At 38.9% G+C, this 22,758-nt stretch overlaps 3 protein-coding genes across 4 annotated transcripts; 2 read left to right on the top strand and 1 right to left on the bottom strand.

Moving 5' to 3' along the window:
- The first annotated feature begins 243 nt into the window (after positions 1-243).
- LOC133463560 (uncharacterized) lies at positions 244-16,451 on the top strand. Its single transcript, XM_061745155.1, has 17 exons — positions 244-374; positions 981-1,147; positions 1,854-1,939; positions 3,355-3,469; positions 4,891-5,066; positions 5,536-5,757; positions 6,030-6,232; positions 7,311-7,433; positions 8,898-9,035; positions 9,182-9,431; positions 10,486-10,687; positions 10,767-11,010; positions 11,376-11,503; positions 12,771-12,925; positions 13,316-13,538; positions 14,072-14,219; positions 15,757-16,451. The coding sequence occupies exons 1-16, from the start codon at positions 244-246 to the stop codon at positions 14,209-14,211; spliced, it is 2,703 nt and encodes a 900-aa protein (XP_061601139.1). The 3' UTR covers positions 14,212-14,219; positions 15,757-16,451.
- Positions 13,363-19,373, bottom strand: dnaaf10 (dynein axonemal assembly factor 10). 2 transcript variants are annotated; one of them, XR_009784382.1, is made up of 9 exons: positions 19,107-19,373; positions 17,823-17,923; positions 17,519-17,649; positions 17,295-17,396; positions 16,817-16,932; positions 16,165-16,299; positions 15,229-15,326; positions 14,857-15,141; positions 13,363-13,534 (listed from the first exon to the last, which is right to left on the bottom strand). XR_009784382.1 is itself a non-coding variant. In XM_061745642.1 (8 exons), exons 1-8 carry the CDS (start codon positions 19,362-19,364, stop codon positions 14,934-14,936), a joined length of 1,149 nt encoding a protein of 382 aa, XP_061601626.1. In that variant the 5' UTR covers positions 19,365-19,373; the 3' UTR covers positions 13,794-14,933. The 2 variants fall into 2 exon arrangements, 1 of the variants encoding a protein (XP_061601626.1); XM_061745642.1 differs by lacking the exon at positions 13,363-13,534 and having other exon boundaries at positions 13,794-15,141.
- Positions 19,374-19,621: 248 nt separating this feature from the next.
- Positions 19,622-22,528, top strand: pno1 (partner of NOB1 homolog). Its single transcript, XM_061744856.1, has 7 exons — positions 19,622-19,908; positions 21,002-21,148; positions 21,242-21,325; positions 21,616-21,676; positions 21,786-21,903; positions 22,056-22,126; positions 22,245-22,528. The coding sequence occupies exons 1-7, from the start codon at positions 19,711-19,713 to the stop codon at positions 22,310-22,312; spliced, it is 747 nt and encodes a 248-aa protein (XP_061600840.1). The 5' UTR covers positions 19,622-19,710; the 3' UTR covers positions 22,313-22,528.
- Positions 22,529-22,758: the final 230 nt, after the last annotated feature.

The raw sequence follows: 22,758 nt of genomic DNA, 5'->3' as shown, positions 1-22,758 counted from the left end.
TGTATTCATATTTAAGATAGCTTTATTTCCATATCACTGCAGTTTTCCCCCATTATCCCTAATAACAGGTAGTAAGATGTATAGTTTAAAGCTCCATACTCTTTGAGTTGCTTTGCATCAATAATGAGAGGTGTGAAATAAGATAAATTCCAGTAGTCTTGTTTGGGTCATTTAAGTTTAATACTGCTCTGTTGTGTTGCTGCACCAGTGTATTTATTATTAAGGAATGCCTGTCTGACTCAGATGTACACGGTGTTGGTGACTCGAGAACTGATTCCCATGCCGGTGACCTTCACTGATGGGAAGCAGCAGCTGGACTATGAATGCCCCGTGTCCCTCAGTGCCTTTTACAGGCCTGTGTCCATCCACGGCAGGTGAGACCTTAACGGAGAGTTCGTGAGAAAAGTGATTGATGTTATTATAATTATAAAAGTACATATTTTTAACACAAATCAAAGCAAAAAAATCATATGTAATTTTTATTTATTATATCTTGATTTAGCTACTCGGAGTCATACAGAATAATTTTAGTTATTAGTAATTTATATTTTCCCCATTTCATTCATATTAAAAGGACCTGTTTGTTTTTATTGTGTTTTTGCTGCTTTCTCCAAGATTTACTACTGGCTTGTTTGACAAAACCTCAGACAAAGATTAAGCAGCTGTCCTTCACTTTACAATTTTTGACCGTATACAGCAAATTGGTTAATTCAGTGGGCGGCCTGAAAGAGGCAAGAGGTGAAACAGTCTTTCACGTTGAGGATAAAATACGTCTTTCAGTGTTTAACAACATGTCTTTGTGCATATTAAGTTATGTAAACCTAAGTGGACCCTGAAAATATAATTCATGGGCAGAAGACAATATTTAGTATTGAAACATTTTTCAATTGTCTCATGTCTCATTTGTCCAGACTGCGATTTGCCTTCTGTATTGAAGTTCTGCAAATGTAGATCAAGCGGGTTTTCCTTCTGACTTACAGTGAACCAAAGAGCGTCTTCTCCAGGCCTTACATTGAGATGCTGGCACGAAGATCAAAAGTGGACCCTCTCAGCAACTGTCCTCTGGTAGACAGCTGGACGGTTCCTGAAATGGGCCTTGACAAGATGATGTCAGTCTCCCCTGTCAAGTGTTTTTTTCATTACCGAGGTAAAGCTTAGAGCGCCAACTTTTAAAAAACATTTGCCTGAAGAGGAGCATCTTTATTTATTGAGTTGAGTGTGGGAGGTGTAACAAGCAAAGAGCAAATGGTACATTTATGAAGGCACTAACTTTCTCACCTTTGAAGAACTTGAATGTGACATCAGGTAATAAAGAAGTTATTACTGTAACTTTGCTGTTTTAAAAACTATTAAATAATTTCTTCCCTCAGCGTAGCTTTATCTATAACAAATTCTTGTATAACAAGACTGTTAATATGCTTGCTGCCCTCTACCTAACGCCTCACCAGTGGTGATTACCTGATCTACTACCCTACCTGCTATCATATAACAGGATAGGACTGTAGACAAAGATTATGTTGCTGTAATGAAACGGGGATTGTAACTGTAAGTAAAACTTCATATAACTGGCTGCCATGGGATGAAAGCTGGATTTTATGTAAAGCCTTTATATCCAGCAGAGATTTTCCTGCTTAGTCAGATCTGTGTTTGTACATAATCAACACATCTTTCCAGTGTTTAGTTTAGTTGTTAGTTTGGAGAGCTGCCTATTGTTAAAGGGAAATAATTCCCCACAGATGTTGGATAAACTATTGAAAGTTGACCATAGTGAAGTATAAGACTAGAGTAGTACACCTCTTATGTATGTGTTTATTGTTTTTTAGATTGTGTTTCTTTTTTTCTTTTTTTTAAAGGATGTGACAGTGTGATGGAGCTCACTGAGCTCGGGCCACACTCTCTGGACTGTCCACACAAACCCGCAGGGAGCCTGGATGCAAAGGTCAGGATGAAAGATTAAGGGGTTCTCAGCTCTGCCAGAATCACTTCTATCGACTTTGACTCTGCTCATCCTTTATTTACAAGTCAGACCTCCTTTCACAATCACTAAGTGCCAGTTTGACCTCCATGGTAAAACTATATTGTGTATGTATGTGGTTGTGGGTAAGGGGAGTCTTTTCTTGCCACTGTTTGGCTTAAGGCTTTTCTCCCACTATGGGAGTTTTTACCTGCCATTGTTTATGTAATAATTGCTCAGGGGTTTATGTTTATGTTTATGTTCATGTTCTGGATCTCTGGAAAGCGTCTAGAGACAACATCTGTTGTATTAGACGCTATATAAATAAAATTGAATTGAATTGAAATTGTGTGCAGGCTTGTGAAAACAAAGAGCTGAAGGTTGTTCATCTTTTTTCCGTTCAAATTGTTATTATTGTGATCAAATATGATTTCAAATGAGAGCTGTAATTGGCTGATTGACTCTGGTAAACACACTTCAGTCCTTTCTCTTAATGACTTGACTTTTGCAAAACATTTATTTTAACAGTTGTTTGTCTTTTGATTCAGGATGTAACAGAGACAGATTGGTATAAGGAACACTTTGCATCATCCAAATGTTTGGAGATAGAGACAAAACATGTTTGTGAGGTAAAAAAAATTACTTTGCATTTTTAATCTATATTTAGTTGTTAAGATCCAGAATTTAGGTTCATCTACCCATGAGATATAAACAGGCAAAAATGTAACATTTAAAGATGTTGTTACAGACTGTAACTTCAAGATGATTTACTGGCTGTGTATTTATCTACAAATTGTCAGTGTTTAATGGATGGGAACGACTTCAGGCCAGGCCATAGAGAAACTGACTTTCAGTCATGAGGTTACTCATTCAATTCCCACCTTTTTCAATCCAGATATACTGTAGATGCAATATGGGGCAAAGTGCAGAACCCCACTTTAACCTCCAAATTGTTTGCTAATGTAATTGAATGTAAGATAAACCCTGGACCTCTATTTTCACTGACTGCTGTTTTTTAATCATTTATATTACATGTTATTCATAGATATTTAAGACTGAATCGAGAGTCAGTAACTCTATTTTGTTATAAACCAGTAAGTCTTTGTCTAAGCACCTCTAACTTTGCAAAAATTCCCGTACATTGCTTATTCTACTCAAGTGTGGAAAAGAGATGAAGGCATATTTATATATATTTTTTTATGTTCAGTGTAAATGATTTTATCAAAACCATATGTGACCTAACCAATGTTTCTTGTTCAGAAGATTAAGCTTTACTACATTCTTTATTTCCACCTGCAATCATAAGTTTTAATGAGCAATTACATAGTCATCACCTACTGTCACGCTACTGCTGTTTCTTTACATTGCACTGCTTGTCCTGTTTTATTTGTTTACAACAGATGCGTAACTGGGAGAAAAGATTGCAAATGACAGCAGGAGAAGAAAATGTGGACAACTTGTGTCTCTTGGCCAAGGAGCATCTGGAGCTCTACAGGAAGCACCTCCCAAAACCAGGCACATCTTCCAGACTAAGAGTATAGATTCAGAAGTCACTTGTCAAAGCTCAAAGGCAAAAGTCGTGCAACTTCATTAAGTCAATTAAACTTGCAATACATTCCCCAGACTCTTCTCACCACCAGAGTCTAACTCTTAACTAATAATTACTGTTGTAGTTATGGACATTGATGCAAAACAGAATGAGAGTCAAAGTGAACATAAATATATTATGCTTTCTTCACTAAAGTGATCCCTTTTAAAATGCTTGCGTATCTATTTAAATTGTCTTGAGTTTATACATGTGCCCTTGAAATGGGGATATTTTTTTTTTTCTTGCTCTTCATCAGCACAGCAGCTCAACAGTAGCTGTTAAAAAAAACATGAAAATGGACGAGTTTGTAGTTGCCTCTGAAACGTCTTCTTGTGTCTAATGTGCCAGACACTCGAGTTACAGCTCATGTTTTCTCAGCTACTTGTGCCTGGCTAATTGTTCGGTGACTCACAGGACTGACATTTGAGACTGATCCCAGATGACTGAATGAGAGTCTGTGGAACCGAGAAGAAACACCAGACCAAGAGAAACAGACTTCCTAAAATATGACAAAGTTTTTTTTTTTTTGTTCCAGATCAAAATGAGTATCCAAAAGTGCTGCTTAGTTTGATCTGATAGTTTGGAGCTCTGTAAAACACATGATTTGGTCTAAATTGTGATAAAACTTTTTTTTTTTTTTTTTAAATAATGAGCTTTTGGGCATGAATGAATACATCAGATGCTTATATGTAATGCCTGTGAAACATCTTTATCAGTTAAAAGCACTGCATGGTTGTTGTTTTTTTGTTTTGTTTTTTTCAAATGTTATCAGAAAGGGAAATAGCTAAATTTATCTCAGAGGCTCAGTAGCTGCTGATCTGGTTCGCTAGTCGTGACAGACCTGACTGATAAATGTGCTCTTGACACGGGAAGTTACTCTCTCTGAATATTTCATTGCAAAAAGCCCACTGAGTCATTGGTAAGTAAAAGAGAAGGCGGCTTAATGGGAGATCGTTTTATCCATCATTCTGCAGTGTACTGTGAAGCATTTATGCTTGGATGGTTCTGACGATTCTCACTACAATCCAGAAGGAAAGCAAATCCTATTAAAAGAGAATAACTATTTGTTTTTGTTCTTTTATTAGAAGGGCATTACTCTTTGGAAAATTTGACCTACAGGTTATGACGTTTCATTCCTAAACCATTAAATAACATCATGTAAAAGTGCTCCTAACTATGAAGGGTTTTTAATGAATCCACTTCTTGTTTTTCAGAGTAACAATGAACGGTTTGACTCAGTTTTAGTGGAATTTCTGTCACAGATAAATGCAACTACTCTGGTGTTGTTGTTTCATGTGTCCATACAGCACCGTAGACCTCACTGTTTATTTTTGACATTGCCGTATAGGGGGCCAGGTGCAGGATGAGGACGGAGAGTCTCCTCTGCAGAGCCTGGAGCAGGCTGCTGTTTATTATGCGTCAGCTATCAGAGTCAGGTCCAAAGATCCCAGGCTCCACTTTCTGCTGGGTCTGGTTCTGGAGGAGCAGCACTATGCTACAGAAATGTATGGCCTCCAGAGGAAGGTACTGACATGCTGCTTTCACGCAGATGGAAGTCTGCAGCCAAACATGCATGAGGATATCTTTTATGTATGTTATTTACATACTGCTGATACTCATTCTGAGGTGGTTTCCTTGTTAGAAATGTCCCTTGCATGTATAGCCCTAAAGGCTTTGAAAAGACTGCTGTTTATTGCACATTTTCAAGGATTCTCCCACCCACGCAAGTAATTGAAATGCTCTGAAAATCATACAGTTTGTTATGTAGTACAAGTATAAATTTGTCATGAAGAGCAGAATTTTAGAGATGTATTCAGTTTGAGCTTAAAGGGGAAACATTCTCTACTAATTGGTTGCAGGAGTAATCTCTCTTTACTGAATAGTTAATATTTTACACATTTTAGTGTTACTATTGAATCATAATGTTGGTAAAATGCTCCTTAAATATGGGAAAGGTTCAGAGGTCCATGACCTGTCCTTCCCTCATATCCAGGCTGACAAGGACAGAGAGGAGTTAAGCGATGCCAAAACAACAGCACTTCAAGATGACATCCTTGCTGTTTGTAAACTGCACGGTTTCGTGGGCACACCCACGGTGGAGAGCCAGCTCCAAGCCTTGGATAAGGAGTATCAGCATCTCAAAGAGCAGGGCCAGTCCAGCAAAGCAGATTATATTCAGACACTCTACACGGTGCTCTCCAAGAAAGCTTTCAAAGTAATTCTTTCATTCTCCACAGTATGTTTCCTCTGATTCTAGTGAGCAGTAGTGCTTTAATTACTTTATCTTGAAATACTGCTGATTTAGTATTTAATATATGTAATTTTGAAATCAATACAGACTGAACAAACATTTGAAAAGAAAAAAATAGGGTAGAAATTGATGAAAAAAAAATATTTTTTACAATGAATATAGTACATGAATTCACTGAGTCATGACTGCTGGAGTGAAGCTTCCCCATCCGAGTAATGGTGTTGATGTTGTTCCAGGGTAGCAACACGGTCATGCAGCATGAGGAAGGCTGTCTCCACCGAGCCCTAATGAAGTACCTGGACGCCTGGGGTTTGAGTCCAGACAGCTGGGAGTTCAGTCTTCACGTTGGAAGGCTTCTGTTGCTCCAAGGGAGGAGCAGAGAGGCTCTGCAGCACCTTCAGAGCGGCCTGGCACTGCGCCCTCTGCACCCTGCTCTCAGGTTGGTGCACAGAAATACTGCTGAAACAAGGACAAACTAGTCATTTTAAGTTGCTATTAAACACATATCAACACATATTCAACTAATATGAATCCTTTATTTTTACTACAGAAAAGAGCACTTAGAGTTATTTACAATGCGCATTACAGAGAACACACCAACAGATTATTTATTGAATCAAGATTACTGAAACTCAATGATTTGGTTATGTTACAGACACTCACAATCATGTACCGGTACACAGCTAAATGTAAAGCATTACCAGAAAATTTACAATATATGTTTACTTTCAGTTCAAATAATGAAGATAGTCGAAGAAATTTTAATTTTAAACATCTACTTGCCCGAACAACTTTAAAGCAGATGAGTGTTTCTGTTGTTAGAATTAAGTTATGGAATTCATTACATGACGATTTAAAGGGCTGTATAAACATATTTCAGTTTTTAAAAAAATTTAAAGAGAAAAAAATAGCAACGTATCGATGAAATAGTTAAGATTTATAATATATGCGTATGGAGACGGACAATCTATCCTTGATTTTTTTGTTTTCCTTTCTTTTGTGATGTGAATTGAGTAATTGTAATCGTGCAGACTATCTGTTATTATTGTTCAATTTTGTTTTGAGGGAGGGACAGGTATAATAATAAGATTTTCTTCTTCCTGCTCCTTTCTGGTTATGGAATATGCTTTAGTTGATGATTGTGTTGTTGTTATTTTACTTGTTTGTTTTTTTGTTTTTTCTGTTTGCATATTTCCATGTTCGGAATAAATAAAAAGTTAAATTAAATAATGATACTAACAATAATTACTAGAATAACTTGATTTTCCTTAGAGCTGGGGGCATTTTTTCAAAGCCAACCAGTGAAAATGAGATAGTAGATCATGATTGTATTCTTCTACTTTAAAAAAACGTGTATAGCTAAATAAGAGCCAAGTAAAAAGGGATCAAAATATGGAAATATGTGTCATGGTAACATAAGAGGGCCTTAAAACCAGCTCCTCAAGTACCTCGAAATATCTAAGAATCAGACTCTGAGCCAGTTTTGTTTTATATCTGTGTTACTCTGATTTTCTCAGATTCTTTACAGGCCTGGCTTCGCTGCAGCAGGAGCAGAAAATCTCTGAGGGCACGGAGAAGGAGGCTGCACTATTCTTACATCAGGGACTGGAGCACTTTGTCAGCCAGCGCTGCAGCAGGAGGTGTGTGTGCGCGTGCGTGTGTGTGGTGATAGGTGCGTTCAGCAAAAAAGATAAAGTGTGAGGGCACAACAACATTAGTAATGTAACAGGATGTGTGAGCCTGCAGGAGACATAAGATGGGAAGTGTCATCCGCAATCAGCTTTTTTTAAAGAGTCTGAATTTAGCCTCACGTTTTCCACTACCCAGTATAGACGAATCCGGCGAAACCCGGAAGTCGAGCGGGCCGCTGCGGTGGCGGCTCCGCTCCTCCGCTCCAGCCCATAGACATATATACGTATGGATCTATTACTCCGCTCCCTGCCAGGCTCTCTTAATGTATTTGTATCATCGGAAAACTCCTGTCCCGTCACGTGCATTTGTTTTGATAGTGAATGAAGACGGGACGGACTGTCAAAACCACTTTTCTGTTTCACCAAGTGAACAGACGGAACGCAAAAAAAAGATGTTAAACTGCTGGAAAGGAACTGGAATTTACCTGGATACCTTAAACAAGGAAGCCAGGGAGCGGTATATGGAGAAAATAATGATTATTAACGGTTTGATCCATATGAAATCACTACTAGTGGAGCTCCGATGAGGATTTACTGCCGCAGTTCTGCACAACCCACGTCTTACTACCTTGTTTAGTGTTTGACAGCTGCTTTGGTAAATGTTTGACTCGCCATGTGTTTCAATAAATTAGTATAATAGTACAACATACAGTACATCTTTTTTATTACTCTTACTTCTCTTTTCTTTTTTTTTATGCTGAAGAGGCTCCGAGACATGAGCAATATTTTTGTTTTCCTCGTGAGATTATTTTTTTCTTCTGCAGCTACAAATAGAGTTAATATTTTTTCCTCAACAAACTAGTTTTATCTGCAGATTGGGGTTATGTATGTATGTATTCTGTATCATCCGGAGCTGAGATAGTTCTGCCCTTCAATTAGAGACCTGTAATTGCGTTTTTTTTCGTCATCGGACGCCAGGCGATCAATAAAATATTATTGGATACCTAAAATTAAACAAAACATACACAGGTAATATTTAATTGTGCAGACATGCCTCGTAAGGAGAGGAGGTGGAGAGAGCTATATTACAGTGTTTAATCATACACTCCCTTATCTCCCTATTCCTCTATTCTTTCCTGCTTATCGCTCAAACAAATCATTATTTATAAATTAACATCAGCATTAATTTAAGATACCTTCATTATTTATGGAAGGCCACTGTCTAACATCATCAATCCAGCTATAATGATGCTGTAGAGCGTCAGGTTACAATAACAGCGCTGCGGTGGCAGATTGACACCTGCCACCGCAGCAATGGCGCCGCCGCAAGATGGCGGCGCACACAAACCGGTCGCCGGATTCGTCTATAGTGGAGCACAGAAATCCTAACTGCGAATGTCGCGTGTACAGTATGTCCATCAGGGTCATCTCTTCTGCTGGTTCTGTGTTGTAATTCTTCATCCCGATTTACAGCCAAGTGGAAGAGGATTCATCAGATCCTCTGTCCAGCCTCAGTGTGCAGTTCCTCCGTGGTCTTCTCTCCTTTGCTCAGCTGCAGGAGAGGAACACGTTGACAGAGAAGGCCATGAGTGCTGAACAGGTTTATCACATGTAAGTTACACAGAAGATCTATTTGGGTGAGAGTCATTCAGTGACACAGCAAAGAAATCCTCAGAATTTAACCGAATGAGCCACTTTGAGGTGTATACAAGCCTTTTTAAAAGTATCTTTTTCCTCCCTGTGCTGGAACATTTTAGCGCAGCAGTGCTGGCAGCCCAGAGTCTGAGTCAGAGTGTGTGTCGTGGTGAGGTGAGCAGGCAGCTGGAGTGGGTGCTGCTGCATGCCCACTTTACCCTGCTGCAGAAGATGATCCAGCAGGGCCAACATCAGTCCAAGGCTGACAGTAGGAGGGAGTGCCTGGTGGCGAAGAGATGCCAGGCTCTCACAGCTCTGATACGTGTCACCTCCATCCCTCCCTGTCAGGAGCTGCTGGACATGCAGGAGAGAGTAAGAGTCTGCACTGCTGGCTTGTTCTTACCACACTTCACTAAATGAATAGTAACACAGAAATGAGTCAGTGTTTCTAGTTGAAAAACGTGTGCTTATATTCTACTCAATTCAAAGTTTCAATTCAAAGTCTTTATCACAGCAGTGTAAAGTAACAGACTTAAACAAGGAATTCAAATGGAACAGTTTGGGCTTTTTTGGTAGCAGCAGCTGTGTTTGAAAAGGAGAAGGAAGAAGTGAAAAACATAGTGTTCACAAGTGTCTGGTGTGACTAGGGTTGCCACCCGTCCCGTAAAATACGGAATTGTCCTTTATTTGAAAAAAAAAGGTGGCGTCCCGTATTGAACTAATACGGGACACGATTTGTACCGTATTTTCATTAACTTTTACACCATATTCTAGTTGAATTATTGAAATAAATGAACCTTTACACCATATTCTAGTTGAATTATTGAAATAAATTAACTTTTACACCATATTCTAGTTGAATTATTGAAATAAATTAACTTTTACACCATATTCTAGTTGAATTATTGAAATAAGTTAACTTTTACACCATATTCTAGTTGAATTATTGAAATAAATTAACTTTTACACCATATTCTAGTTGTATTATTGAAATAAATTAACTTTTACACCATATTCTAGTTGAATTATTGAAATAAATTATTTTTTACACCATATTGTAGTTGAATTATTGAAATAAATTAACATTTACACCATATTCTTCACCTGTAGGCTATATTATACATCTGGGCTGATGTGGACATACGTAGCATAGGAGGATATTTCAGTTGCTAGTATGGTTGTCTGTCTGTACAGTCATGAAAGTTCAATGCTATTAAAGCACTTTAAACTTTAAATCAAAGCATTTAGTTTTTTCATATAAAATAAACACATTTTTATTCAGTTTAGAAGTTTTGGGGCTTTTTTTTTTTGGCTCATGCGCTGCTGAAATCAGGGCGTCCCTTATTTCTATTTCTGAAAGGTGGCAACCCTGGGTGTGACAGAACTTGGATTTGTATCTTCTCTCTACTCTAACGTTGTTGTTTAGACATGTCAACTAGCCGTAGTGACCGCTCCGAGGGACAGCCAGGCCCTGTGCCTCCTCGGCCTGGCCCAGCTGGCTCAATATGACAACAACCCAAATTCAGAGAAGTCAAATGAAGCCAGAGACGGTGCCTGCCTCAGCTTCCGGGCCAGCATCGAGCTGGAAGAGAAGCCTCTCAGTGGAAACCCACCTGAACAGTTGAGCAGTGAGTTTCCACTTTCCACTTTTAGCACAGGATGAAATGCTGATAGTCTCCACGTTCACATTATTCTCTTGGCTTATAGAGCAAAAGTGGTGGCAGGACCAGCTGGAGGCGGAAAACAAGAAAAATACCCCACAGCTCATCACCGAAAAAGCCCCAGTGAAGGAATTTCGTGATAGCAGTGTGGCAAAAAGAGGAGCCAAGCCAGGCCGAGGAGGGCTTAGTCGGGGGCAGGTAGCCGTGGCCAAAGCTCCGGCTCCTGCCACTGCAGCCCCCGTCAGGGCAGGGAAGGCTGCTCGGCCTCCAGCCAAAGCCCCTGCAGTTAGGTGAGTCATGCTGCCAGCCTGCAGAGATACGTTATGTGCTTGTTTGTGGACGCCTTTGATATTTTCTGTTCATGGAGGTTTTTCTCTAGACACATACTTTTTATAGGCCCACACTGTTTCTAACTCATAAAGCAGAGCAGAACTGCAGAAAGAGTTATGAATGCACATCAAAAGAAAACAATCCCAGTGAAGATAACAGTTGGTGTTGCTGTAACTAAACATTACAGCTAACAAAAATGTGATGTTTTCCATTTTTGAACACAAGCACAGCTTAAACCTTTCTCTTTATTCACTCGAAAGACTTGTTTTTCCCATTTAGTAATGAGTTTTGGAGGGTTTGAGTTATATATTGTTTTCCCCTGCAGAGGGAGAGCTGGAGCAGCTGCGAGGCCGGATAAATCAGTTAAACCTTCCAGCAGCGGGACCAAACCGAAGCTACCTGCCAACAAGTCCAAACAGGACTGTTCTCTTGAAACTGCTGAAACTGCGGAGGGTAAGGCGTGACAAACGCGTTGACAGACAAATTAAACTCTTCTTCTCAGGAATCTTTTCAAACTGAAATGAATCTGGGTGATAAAGAAGACATGCTTCTTTTACTCTGTGTAAGTTCAGACAGAAGGCTGTTACTGGGGCATGAAAAATGTTATAAAGAAAACAAATAAAAAAACAAAACAAACATTGCACCACTTTAAACACATCGAGGTTTAATAATTACAATACAAGTATGTTCTTTTTCTAAATAATATGTCTTTACTGTGCATACTCCAACATAAAGTTTACCCTGACAGTAGTGATGAGGACTTCTGATCACACATTCTTTAAGGTACATTAACTGTCAGGTATATGCAGTACTCGAGTTGAGGGGGGATGAGGGGGGATGGCAGCCCCCCCTGAAATAAAAACAGTAAAAATCATCCCCCCTGTAAAACTGCCATCCCCCCTTTCCATCCCTTATGTCATTTCATCAATGAATGTGGTTTTACTGCTATTTCAACATTTAGAGTCATCACCAGAAAAATAACACCAGAAAAATAACACCAGAAAAATAACACCAGAAAAATAACTTATTTGACCATTTTCCCCTGTTTCAAGTAAATTTTTACTTGAAATAAGTAGGAAAAATCTGCCAGTGGGACAAGATTTATCTTCTCATTACAAGCAAAAACATCTTGTTCCACTGGCAGATTATTTTCTACTTATTTTAATTGAAAATCTACTTGAAACAGGTGAATTTTTTTTCCAGTGATGAGTCTTGTTTTAAGTGTGAGATTTTTTTACTAAAATGAGACATTTTAACTAGAAATAAGACAAATATTCTTGTTAAGATTTTGAGTTTTTGCAGTGATCCATTTTACTTATCCTGTGAAGGACAGAGTCATATTGATAAGTTCAGAAAACTGTTTTTTATTGTTGTGTTTTGATGTATTTGATGTAAGCCCAGTGAATATTTAAAGCTTACAGAAGGCTGCATTTAACTGCTGCTATGTCATTCCTGCAGTATTTCTGCAGGTGTTTTGGTCACTGCTATTATTTGTAATATATTATATTATTTGTAATCAGCACAAATTATCTGTCCCATATGATAAAATCCACCATCCCCCCTGATTTTTTTTTACAACTCGAGTACTGTGTATATGACAATGAAACTGATCAAACATATCAACGATGAGATGAAAATGTTCAGCTGTTTTCATTCTATCATTTATGATGAAGCATTATGAAGCTCTTTGCCTCTGTTTATGTATTCATTTTCATATCAGAGTCTGGTGCAGCACACAGAGCCAGCACGTCCAGTCCAGTTAACCGCAGGTCTCACGTGTCGCGGCTGGGTCTCGCTCGGGCCCTCTCACGCTCAACACACACCCAGGACCAGGCACAGCAGCTTTACCGAGAGGTCATGGCCATGGCGCCGGAGGTCAGCTGCTATCTGTCACACATGTTCTGTAAATACTTTTGCTATGCAGTTCACAATAACTTCAAGAAGATAAAATGTCCACACAACTGTGTCACTCAGGTGTGACTAACTCCAGTCTTAAGTTTTGGATTCTCATGGAGTCTTTACATACTACTCTGGGGGATACATTTCTAAAATATTTGACATCCTGGCTGTTGAGAACTTTAGCTCACATATTTCTTAGAGGACGTCTGTCGCCTTACATTTGTTGATCAGTGCCTGGTCTATTGTATTGGCATTTTGAAAGACTCAGAAATTTCATGAACTAAGTATGAATACAGATTAACAGTTTGCTGATGTGTATTATTGATTTAATCCAGATAAATTGCGATAAACACTTGACTTGTTCAGATCCACGATGCGTACACTGAGCTGGCTCAGCTGCTGGAGCGCTCCGATCCCCCGGCAGCGCTGGACGTTTACTGCAGGTTCCCTCAGAAGCCTCCGGCCGAGCAAAGCTACGACGACGCCTTCATCAATGGAGAGATCATCCGCATACTGATGTCACAAGAGCAATACGACCACGCGCAGCTCGGCCCCAGCTTGGTGGCTTACGGCAAAGTCATGGGCCTAAGTGATTACCATTTATGATTGTCATAAACACCACAGACATGATCAAATTAATCAATACAAGTAACATTATCTTTAAAGCTTATACGAGTGTATTAGTATAATACAAGAGTCGCCCACAGCCAGAGAAGAAACATGAAAGGAATTTCATATTTTTTATGAAACAAATAATGTTCTTCAGACAAGAACTTGTTGAACCTGAATGAACAGAATTAAACAAACATCACATTTACGATATATTGGAAAATTCAAAGCTTAATTTAATTCAAAAAAGCAGTTTAATAAAGGTTTCATATATTTAGACATAGAACACACTCAGCTGCCAGATGAATGGCATATTACACAGTTACACAAACAGTATATCCATGAACGAAAAGAACTTTAAAAAACAGAGATCAATTATTAGAATAATTAAGTCCAATGAATTGGTTTTGAAAAAAAAATAGAAAAAGCCGAATGAATATGATCTTTGAAAAAGGAGATTTGCGTAACGGATACTGTACATTTTGATTAACTAATCTCTGGCCATGTTCACAGGTTGTATAGAGAAATACATTGGTATTTTGGAAGAAAAGTGCAGCACTGCGCTGCTGAAGAGCGTCTATGCAAGAATCCATGACAGACAAGAGGACGATCCAGACCTACAGGACTTCTTCAAATTCAGATGCTGGATTTGACAACTTTGGTATTCCCACTCGTGCCTTTACTTGAAACTCAGATACATTACTCTGTTTCAAAGACATCTCTTGTGCTGTTGTCATTAAAAGATCCTTCTTTTGAGTTCAAACTCTCAATGTTATGAGTGAATCATAGATAGATAAGATGCTCCTTTATTCATCCCGCACTTGGGGGAAATTTGAAATCATGTTAGGCAGATGACACTAAGTAACTCATTTTTCTCCAAAAGCATTTTTAATCTTAAAAATCCAAAGAGAGAACTTCAATAACACATAACGCATAACATTGTCTGACAAAGACATGTAATTCATTAAAAAAAAAACACAAAAAAAAACTTGATCCCAAATTATCCCAAGCCAACAGGTGTATGCTCATTTCTTCATCCCAGTAACAGGATTTATGAGAATATTACACAACTGTGCTACAGAGCGTTTCTGAGCACAATATGATCACATTTCAAGGTTATCCTTTAATAAATACTAAACTCAAGAATTTCTCATTCCGTTTGAATCTAATTGTTTCTGGGAAGATGAGGGAAGATGAGGTTCAGTTGTACAAAATCCAGACATTTGCCAAGACTCACAGGTGGAAATTGCTTTTGTCAAATACAAGAAGTATTCAGCATCACAAAGGGCAGTATTTACACCGTCACAGTGCATTCTTGCAGATGTGGTTGATTTCATATTTGCCCGCACAGATCTTGACCGTGAGTCTTCGTTATTCACACCAAGTTGAGTTTTGTGACGATGAGAACACGGACAGACTGGTCAAAACCTGAACACACACACAGGCCCTGTTTGTCCGGGCTCCAGTCGAGGCTGGCGATTGGCTGAGTGGACAAAGTGACGTTCTGCAAGAGGTTGACTGAACCAGCTACGCCTACGTCCACGCCATCAGAGTCCTTCTTGCTTCTCTGAGCAGGATACTCACTGAAAATCCCATCAAAATCATTATTTATATACAAATAAACTTACTATACAACAATGCTACCTACAAATGTATCTTTAATGACTTACTATTTCCATAGATGTAGGTTTCCTGCTCCTCCTGCAGTCATGAAGATCTCTCTGTTCTGAGGCAAATGTTTCACCTGCCAAATGGTTGACTTATGAGCCTAAAATGAAAAAAAAGAGGTGTATTATTATTCCTTATTTCCCAGAATGCATCTAAAGGTCAGATTATGTGGTCTTAAAGTGTTGACTCTTATAAGAAATTGGCACTGTTTTGTAATGGACAGAATATTTGTTATTCAGTTAAATATTTGTGATGAGACTTCTTAACCCACCTCTAAACTTCTCCAATGCTCCACCTTCCTTTTATCAGATAATATGCTTATAAAACATTAATATTCTGATATGGGAAAGAGAATTAAAAACACAGTATAACCTACTTAAAAACTAGCGTGAACACATCAAATGCCCCTTTCCGAATCTACTAACAAGAGACCATTGTAGATGTGGTGAAAGACATTTTTAATGTAGAGCTTTAAGATTGTACTTAAAATGTCCTAAATCCATATAATTTGTGTCTTCTGTGTTTTGTAGATCACAATTTCTGGTGGAACCTCATGACTCATGGATGGAGACTTTAATGTACCAACTGTTGACCGCCCAGATGAAGTGGATAAATATTTAGACAACCGAGACTCCTGTTCTCTCAAGCCTCGCAAACATTTGGCAAGCTCACTAATGCTGGTTTAACTGTGTTTTTCCAAGATTTCCCCACAAAAACCCACACATCTCTCTCCTCTCTGACCCAGTGTCATTCTTGGCCAACGACAAAAAGCCACAGAGAACGTCAGACAAACACTTCCAGCTGTGAAAACGCTCAAACAAAACATACTCATATTTCTGTTTGACCATACAATTGTAAGAATTGAAATAACAATAATAACTTTCTGACGCTCCTCTGAATTAGAAGCCAACCATCTGTCGAGCTCCCGGGTCAATTACCTTTTCAGAGACAGAGGCAAAGCCTTTGGAGGGGTGCTGGGTTCTCGTGTCAAAGACATGGAATTTTCCCTCCAGTGACGTGGCCACCAACTTGTTCATGTTGATGTCTTTCCTGTCAAACTCCACACAGCACACCTGGTCATGACGTAAGAAATAAAAACAGTCAGTCACTAGGTATGTATCCCATGGGATGGCTCCACCACAAACTGTCATTCCTACAAAGGAACGTGTTTAACTGACTTGTTAATTACTACCTTCAAGGGCAGGTGAACATCGACACTTGCAATAAAAGGGGTGCAGTACTGTTTGTGTGGCATTTAACTGGAACATTAAACTCATTAAACATTAAACTTCTGTGTTGTTTTATGTCCAACCTATCACCTTTGTCTCAGCATTTACCACTTCCTTTCCTATAAATTATGATTGATATACATATATTCTGGTACAAAATCTAATGAATCCAAGTAAAAACAATGTTTAATAGAGTAGTTATGTACAGTTGAACTAACTGAATGCTAATGTTGGTTTGAATTTCCATTAGATGTGATGTCATTTTCCTTCTGTGCTGAAACGCTGGTTATATGACTAAAGACACTGTTCAGAAAAACCTTAATAGTAACCTTACAAAATACACCGGGAGTTTTCCCCTTACCCCATTTTTAATGTTGGTTTCCCACCGCAGAGACATGTTTCGCAGGTCAAAGAGTTTGATGTCGCCATTGTCATAGCCAGCACACACACATCTGTCCTGATCATTGAAGGCATGACCTGAAATTTAAGATATATATGTCAGTTCTCTGATTTAAAAAAAATAAAAAATATATAATATAAATAAAATAAGTAAAAATAAAATTATATATATATATATATGTATATATATATATATATATATATATATATATATATATATATATATATATATATATATATATATATATACATACAGATTTTAGCTTCCTAAAATAAAACAAACAAAAAACACTTTGTCAAAGTCATCTGTGATGCACCTTGAAAGCAGATCCCTTATCATAACTGTCTTACTCTCTTAAAGTATGTCGGTGTTAAAGAGGCAATATTTCTAAAATGTTTCTGAATATATGAACTTTAACTGTGATTAATATTTTACATACCAAAAGCAACAGTCCAGCAGTCCCTCCTGGTTTCTCCTTCCACTGGCTCCATGTTAGCCACAGGAGAGTCCTTCTGCCTGGGATCCCAGACCTTCACTGTCCCTGTTAAATAATAAAACATTAGTTTTATTTTATTTTTTTTATTCATGTTCTCCATTTTCTGGATATGCATGCAATGACAAGTTTTGATAGTACAGAACTACAGCATACTCTAAAGCTATTACCATCTCTGCTCCCAGTTACGATCTCAGGAGCCCCTTCACCAATTCCCAGGCCACCAACACCATCGATCGCATTCACAATCTCTTTGTGGGCCTTTACAGTGAACACAGACACTTCAGGTGCTTCAAGATCCCTGTGGAGGACAATTAAGTCAGCAAATAACCTCATAGAATACTTTTAAAAAACTTTTGGTTAGAAATAAAAGAACATCGGGATTGTGATTAAGTTTAAACTGAAATGTGCATCTAACATATACAAATTCTGACATTTCTATATAATATGTTATTAAATGAGATGTTAAGGTACCAAATACTGAGATTTCCATCAAAATCCCCGGTTGCTATGTGTCTTTGTTGAAGGGAAGTGGCTCCAAACGTCCCACACTTGAAGGGTTTAGGTTTCTCTACCTGAAACATGAGATGGGGGGACACAAAATGCAAGGACACCGTAAGCCTTGGAGGAGGAACATGCACTTAGTTATGAATCATTTCTTTGCTAAAAAAAAACCGTATCCTCAAGCTTTCAGTTTGTATGTGTCTGTATGTTTTTATGGACCTTGAAGTCACAAATAAGTGTTGATTTCAAGTATCTTTATGTCACATGTCAAGCTCTCATGCATGCTTTAACTTTTAACTTATTCTTGCTCTTTGGTAATTCTCAAACACTACATGGTATGTTGTCATGAACAGAGGTGTCAAATAACGAAGTACAAATACTTTGTTACCTTACTTAAGTATAAATTTTGGTTATCAATACTTCACTGGAGTAATTATTTTTCAGACGACATTTTACTTTTACTCCTTACATTTTCACACAATTATCTGTACTTTTTACTCCTTACATTTTAAAAACAGCCTCGTTACTCTATTTCATTTCGGCCTTTAAAAAAAAATTATCCAGTTAAATTGCTCCATCCGGATAGAGTGAATTTGGTTGTGGTTGTTTCAGATGTTTTTGTCCAGTTTTGTTCTTACATCCGTTCCCTCAGATTCCTGCAACTAAACTTGGATGTACATTCCAATAAAGGTTAGGATAAATGATAACATGCCTCTGAAGTTTGACTTTTTGCACCATTACAATACTTATAGGCAACTAGTCATCATATCTCCTGCTCTCTGAAACACATGTTAATGCTCAATAGTACACATATATGGTTCTTTAATATATTTGCATTATACTAAGATACATTCATTTTCAATGGCTTTTGTCCTTAATGGCTTTTTTCCCCCTTACATTACTTTTACTTTTATACTTTAAGTAGTTTTGAAACCAGTACTTTTATAGTTTTACTTGAGTAAAAAACTTGAGTTGATACTTCAACTTCTACAGGAGTATTTTTAAACTCTAGTATCTATACTTCTACCTGAGTAATGAATGTGAATACTTTTGACACCTCTGGTCATGAATGAATAAGCTTCCTTAACAAATAAAACTGATGTGTAAGTTGTGCAGAGCATCTCTGGTGCCTGTTGCCATGGATACGGGTGAGCAGTGCCCTCTAGACAGCTCTGGCTAGTTAGCTGGAGGAAAAGCGAGGTTCGTTTAGCCTTTTCAGAGCAAAGGTGTGCAGCAGCAGAGACGGCCGGACACCTCCTTGACGAGCGTCGCCTCCCCGTGCTGGACCTCGTACACCTGCAGGACTCCGGTTCCTCTGGGAAAGTTCCCCAAACACACGAACTTGGCGCTGCACGGGATCCATTTACTGTCAAAAACCGTGTAGTTCAAACTCTTCTGGATGTGTGCAATGATCTGGGGTTTGGACACCGGCGATGACATGTTTCCTGGAATTGAAATATTGAGTTTAGAAGGCAGAAGTTCATCAGAAAGATGAAGAGAAAGTTGTTCCATCCAGCGCGACAAAACAAATGACGTCGCAGCCGCTCCGTAGACACGGAGCTGCCCGCAGGTGGCCGAACATATGCCTGACTGAATATTCACGTTTTAAATAAATAAAGCATATTTGAGATACACACATAGTTTATTGTATCCAAATATAAAATTATAAAGCATTAATAGTATGTATTTTTTATATATATAGAAATTATGGTATAATAAATAAGCATTTTCCCTTTCCAGGCGTCCACCACGGGGCTGTTTGGGTCCTTTCGTCACACGAGTTCGTTCATGTGGCTCCGCTGCTAAAGTCTGCCTTAGTTTTTACTGTAAAATCTGGTTTTAAATACGCTTTTTCGGTATGGATGCTGATAAAACTGTAGCACCGGAGGCTGGAGAGGCCACGGAGAGCAACAATGACACAGAGTCTTTCGTAAAAGTGAAGTCTAAGAGGAGTCAGAAGCGAAAGCGTGAGCAGGACGGGGTGGACATGGAGACGGGCGAGCCCGCGGCGCACAAACGGCCAGAGTTTCCTCCCATTTCAGGCGACAAACTGCGGGTAATTATGCGCCAAGCATGTCCTCTGTATATTATCGCAGTGTTATACTGTAATTCTACATTTAAACGTAATCCCCAAGGTGGTACTACCAAACTGTCCCTTTAAACCACATACTGGTTTGCGCCTGCGCATTGCGGTCTTGTGACTGCACCTAAATAAAGCAGCTGAGACTGTTCTGGTAACACAAGGAGGACAAACCTCTTACATTTACGGTCCGAAACTGTTCAAACCCGTTGATATTATGCGTACTGGATGATCCAGTGACAATTATACAGCTATCTCGTCTTCAGGCACCAGTTTTGTGATCTGATCCCAAGTATTTGATAATTGATCACGTATCTTACATAACACAGTGTCTGCACAATTTAAACGGTGTATCAGTCGTGGATATACTGGATTAATTAATTAACCCTTGATTGTTCGGACAGATTTGTGGCCGTTACACTTTGATCAGTGGCAGCAAAAGTAAAAGGGGCAGACAAGCTGTCAACCATTAAGAGATCAAACCCACGTTTGCATCAATGACTCCACTGATGTTTTTATAAACATCACCTTCAGTGGCTTGAACTTCTTTTGTGACTGCCGGTGGACTTTGATCATGGAGCTTGACGGGAAACAGAGGAGAGAATGGGGGCAGACCTGCAGGAACTGGCACCAGCAGGGACTCTGACCTGTATTTAGCACCATCCACTTGTGATCCCATCACCCGGGAAACGGGTTTCTACCAGGGTTACATCCGCCTTCTTTCATTTCTCCATTACTTCAATCATAGTACTATAACTATAGTATTGAGCCACCATATTATACAGAGTGACTGGATTCACTAGTTACTTTGCAGAGTAATGTAAGAAATAATCCACCTGTACAACGATTAGTTCAATCCAATTAAATGTTAGGTATATAGCGTCTGTTACAATACAAGTTGTGTTTAGGTCTATTCCAGAGAGCCAGAATATGACCCCCCGAGCAATTATTACATAAAAAATGGCAGGTAAAAACTCCCCTAAGCTAGTGATGCCATCCACAGCTGTTTGTTAGCTGTTCCCTTGTTTTCAGTGACATACAGCAAAACATTCTCTCGTGTGTGTTTAAGGGACCAGATGAGATGCGGAAAATTGCTGTTCCTGCTCACAGATACACCCCACTTAAGGAAAACTGGATGAAGATTTTCACTCTCATTGTAGAGAATCTACAGCTTCAAGTCAGATTCAACCTCAAAACCAGGAATGTCGAAATCAAAGTAAGCACTTTAGCAATATTGACTTAAATCTGCTTATCTTTTTTTCTCTGGTATGGACAGTTTATTTTCAGTGTTCTATCTTGTTTCTTTCAGACATGCAAAGAAACACAGGACATCAGTTCACTCACAAAAGCAACAGATTTTGTTCGAGCTTTTGTTCTTGGATTCGCGGTTGAAGTGAGTACATGAATTTTGGCAAACTGCATGATATTATCTTTGCTGTGGCATGTTAATCAGGTATTTCCATTATTTTTGGTCAACATTTTTCATTCACAATTAATTTGCCACGAGGAAATAATCTTCCACAATAAACGATAGGTGACCCCTGAGCTGGGTGGCTTTTTGCTACTTCCGATGTTTTTTTTTTAAGAACTTTGAGTCGAAGCTGCCGCAGCATGTGATTCTTGATGCCGAACCTTGCTGCACTTTTCTGTTTGTGATGTAACAATCACCTTTCCTGTTCCCAGGATGCCATGGCTCTCATCAGATTAGATGAGCTTTTCCTTGAAAGCTTTGATGTCACAGATGGTGAGATTGAACCACAGAAGCACTTCCCTCTGAAACTCCTTCTGCATTGTCGCAATCTCTCCTCCAGAAATTCCAGTTAGTTGAACTCTGTCAAACCTTGTTTTTGCAGTGAAACCTCTCAAGGGAGACCACTTATCCAGAGCTATCGGAAGAATAGCAGGGAAGGGAGGAAAAACCAAATTCACTATTGAAAATGTGACAAAGACTCGCATTGTGCTTGCAGACACGTGAGTAGCCAACTGGCAAACTCTTGAATTGTTAAATTAACCGCTGTCACAGTATTTGTTTTCTTTGATAATGTTTTACAAACACATGTATTTGGTGGCCTTTATTTCTCCAACCTACAATAGTTAACACTGTTCCATGTTCCCTCCTGCAGAAAAGTCCACCTATTAGGTTCTTTCCAGAATATCAAGATGGCCCGGACGGCGATATGTAACTTAATCTTAGGTAGGAAGGACTTTCTTTTTATATCGGATCAGCTAGTTGATGTGATATTTGCAGCAGAGCGCTTTGAATACACCGGCCGTTCTAAGAAGTGACCTTTAAACCCCTTTTGACTCCACAGGAAGTCCACCTTCAAAGGTCTACGGCAACATCAGAGTGGTGGCCAGTCGGACCGCAGAGAGATTCTGATGTCTCATTGGCTGAGATGTTCATTTCTCCTCCGTGGCTGGCGAGGAGACAAGACTGCTGGGCTTTGAACAGACAGCTCACATCTCCTAAGCTGATGTCAAACATGAGGAATAAAGTTATAATGCATGAAATAATCTGGGTGACTGAAACAATGAATTTTTGTAAATAAATATTAAAAAAATTTGATTTGTGTGCAATAAATGCAGTATTGCAGTATTATTGGGCCAGTTGAGAGTAAAAATGCTGGGTGGGGCGATGGAAAAAAAGATTACATTGATTATATAAACTTGCAAATTTGTGAGAAAAATCTTAAGTATTTTGAGGTGAAGGAAAACGATCTCATCCCTTCACTGCTGGTTCAGCCAGCAGCAACCGCTTGCACGCAGACATGACGAGCTGAAACACTTCAAAACACACTGCTTCATTCGACTTTAAAGTCCAGATGT

Source organism: Cololabis saira, chromosome 17 (assembly GCF_033807715.1).
Source record: "Cololabis saira isolate AMF1-May2022 chromosome 17, fColSai1.1, whole genome shotgun sequence".
NCBI classification, from domain to species: Eukaryota; Metazoa; Chordata; class Actinopteri; order Beloniformes; family Belonidae; genus Cololabis; species Cololabis saira.
This window is presented reverse-complemented; position numbering and strand designations above follow the sequence as displayed.

Bases quoted from the DNA above. Each gene is read 5' to 3' on its own strand.
- dnaaf10 (XM_061745642.1), bottom strand. From the start codon at position 19,364: ATGGAACAACTTTCTCTTCATCTTTCTGATGAACTTCTGCCTTCTAAA. The intron at 16,933-17,294 runs GTATGTAAAATA...CTTAAATTTCAG, and splicing joins CTGCTGGACTGTTGCTTTTG to GTCATGCCTTCAATGATCAG. The intron at 15,142-15,228 runs GTAAGTCATTAA...TGGGATTTTCAG, and splicing joins AACCTACATCTATGGAAATA to TGAGTATCCTGCTCAGAGAA.
- LOC133463560 (XM_061745155.1), top strand. From the start codon at position 244: ATGTACACGGTGTTGGTGACTCGAGAACTGATTCCCATGCCGGTGACC. The intron at 3,470-4,890 runs GCACATCTTCCA...ATTGCCGTATAG, and splicing joins GAAGCACCTCCCAAAACCAG to GGGGCCAGGTGCAGGATGAG. The intron at 10,688-10,766 runs GTGAGTTTCCAC...CTTGGCTTATAG, and splicing joins CCCACCTGAACAGTTGAGCA to AGCAAAAGTGGTGGCAGGAC.
- pno1 (XM_061744856.1), top strand. From the start codon at position 19,711: ATGGATGCTGATAAAACTGTAGCACCGGAGGCTGGAGAGGCCACGGAG. The intron at 21,677-21,785 runs GTGAGATTGAAC...TTGTTTTTGCAG, and splicing joins AAGCTTTGATGTCACAGATG to TGAAACCTCTCAAGGGAGAC. The intron at 22,127-22,244 runs GTAGGAAGGACT...TTGACTCCACAG, and splicing joins GATATGTAACTTAATCTTAG to GAAGTCCACCTTCAAAGGTC.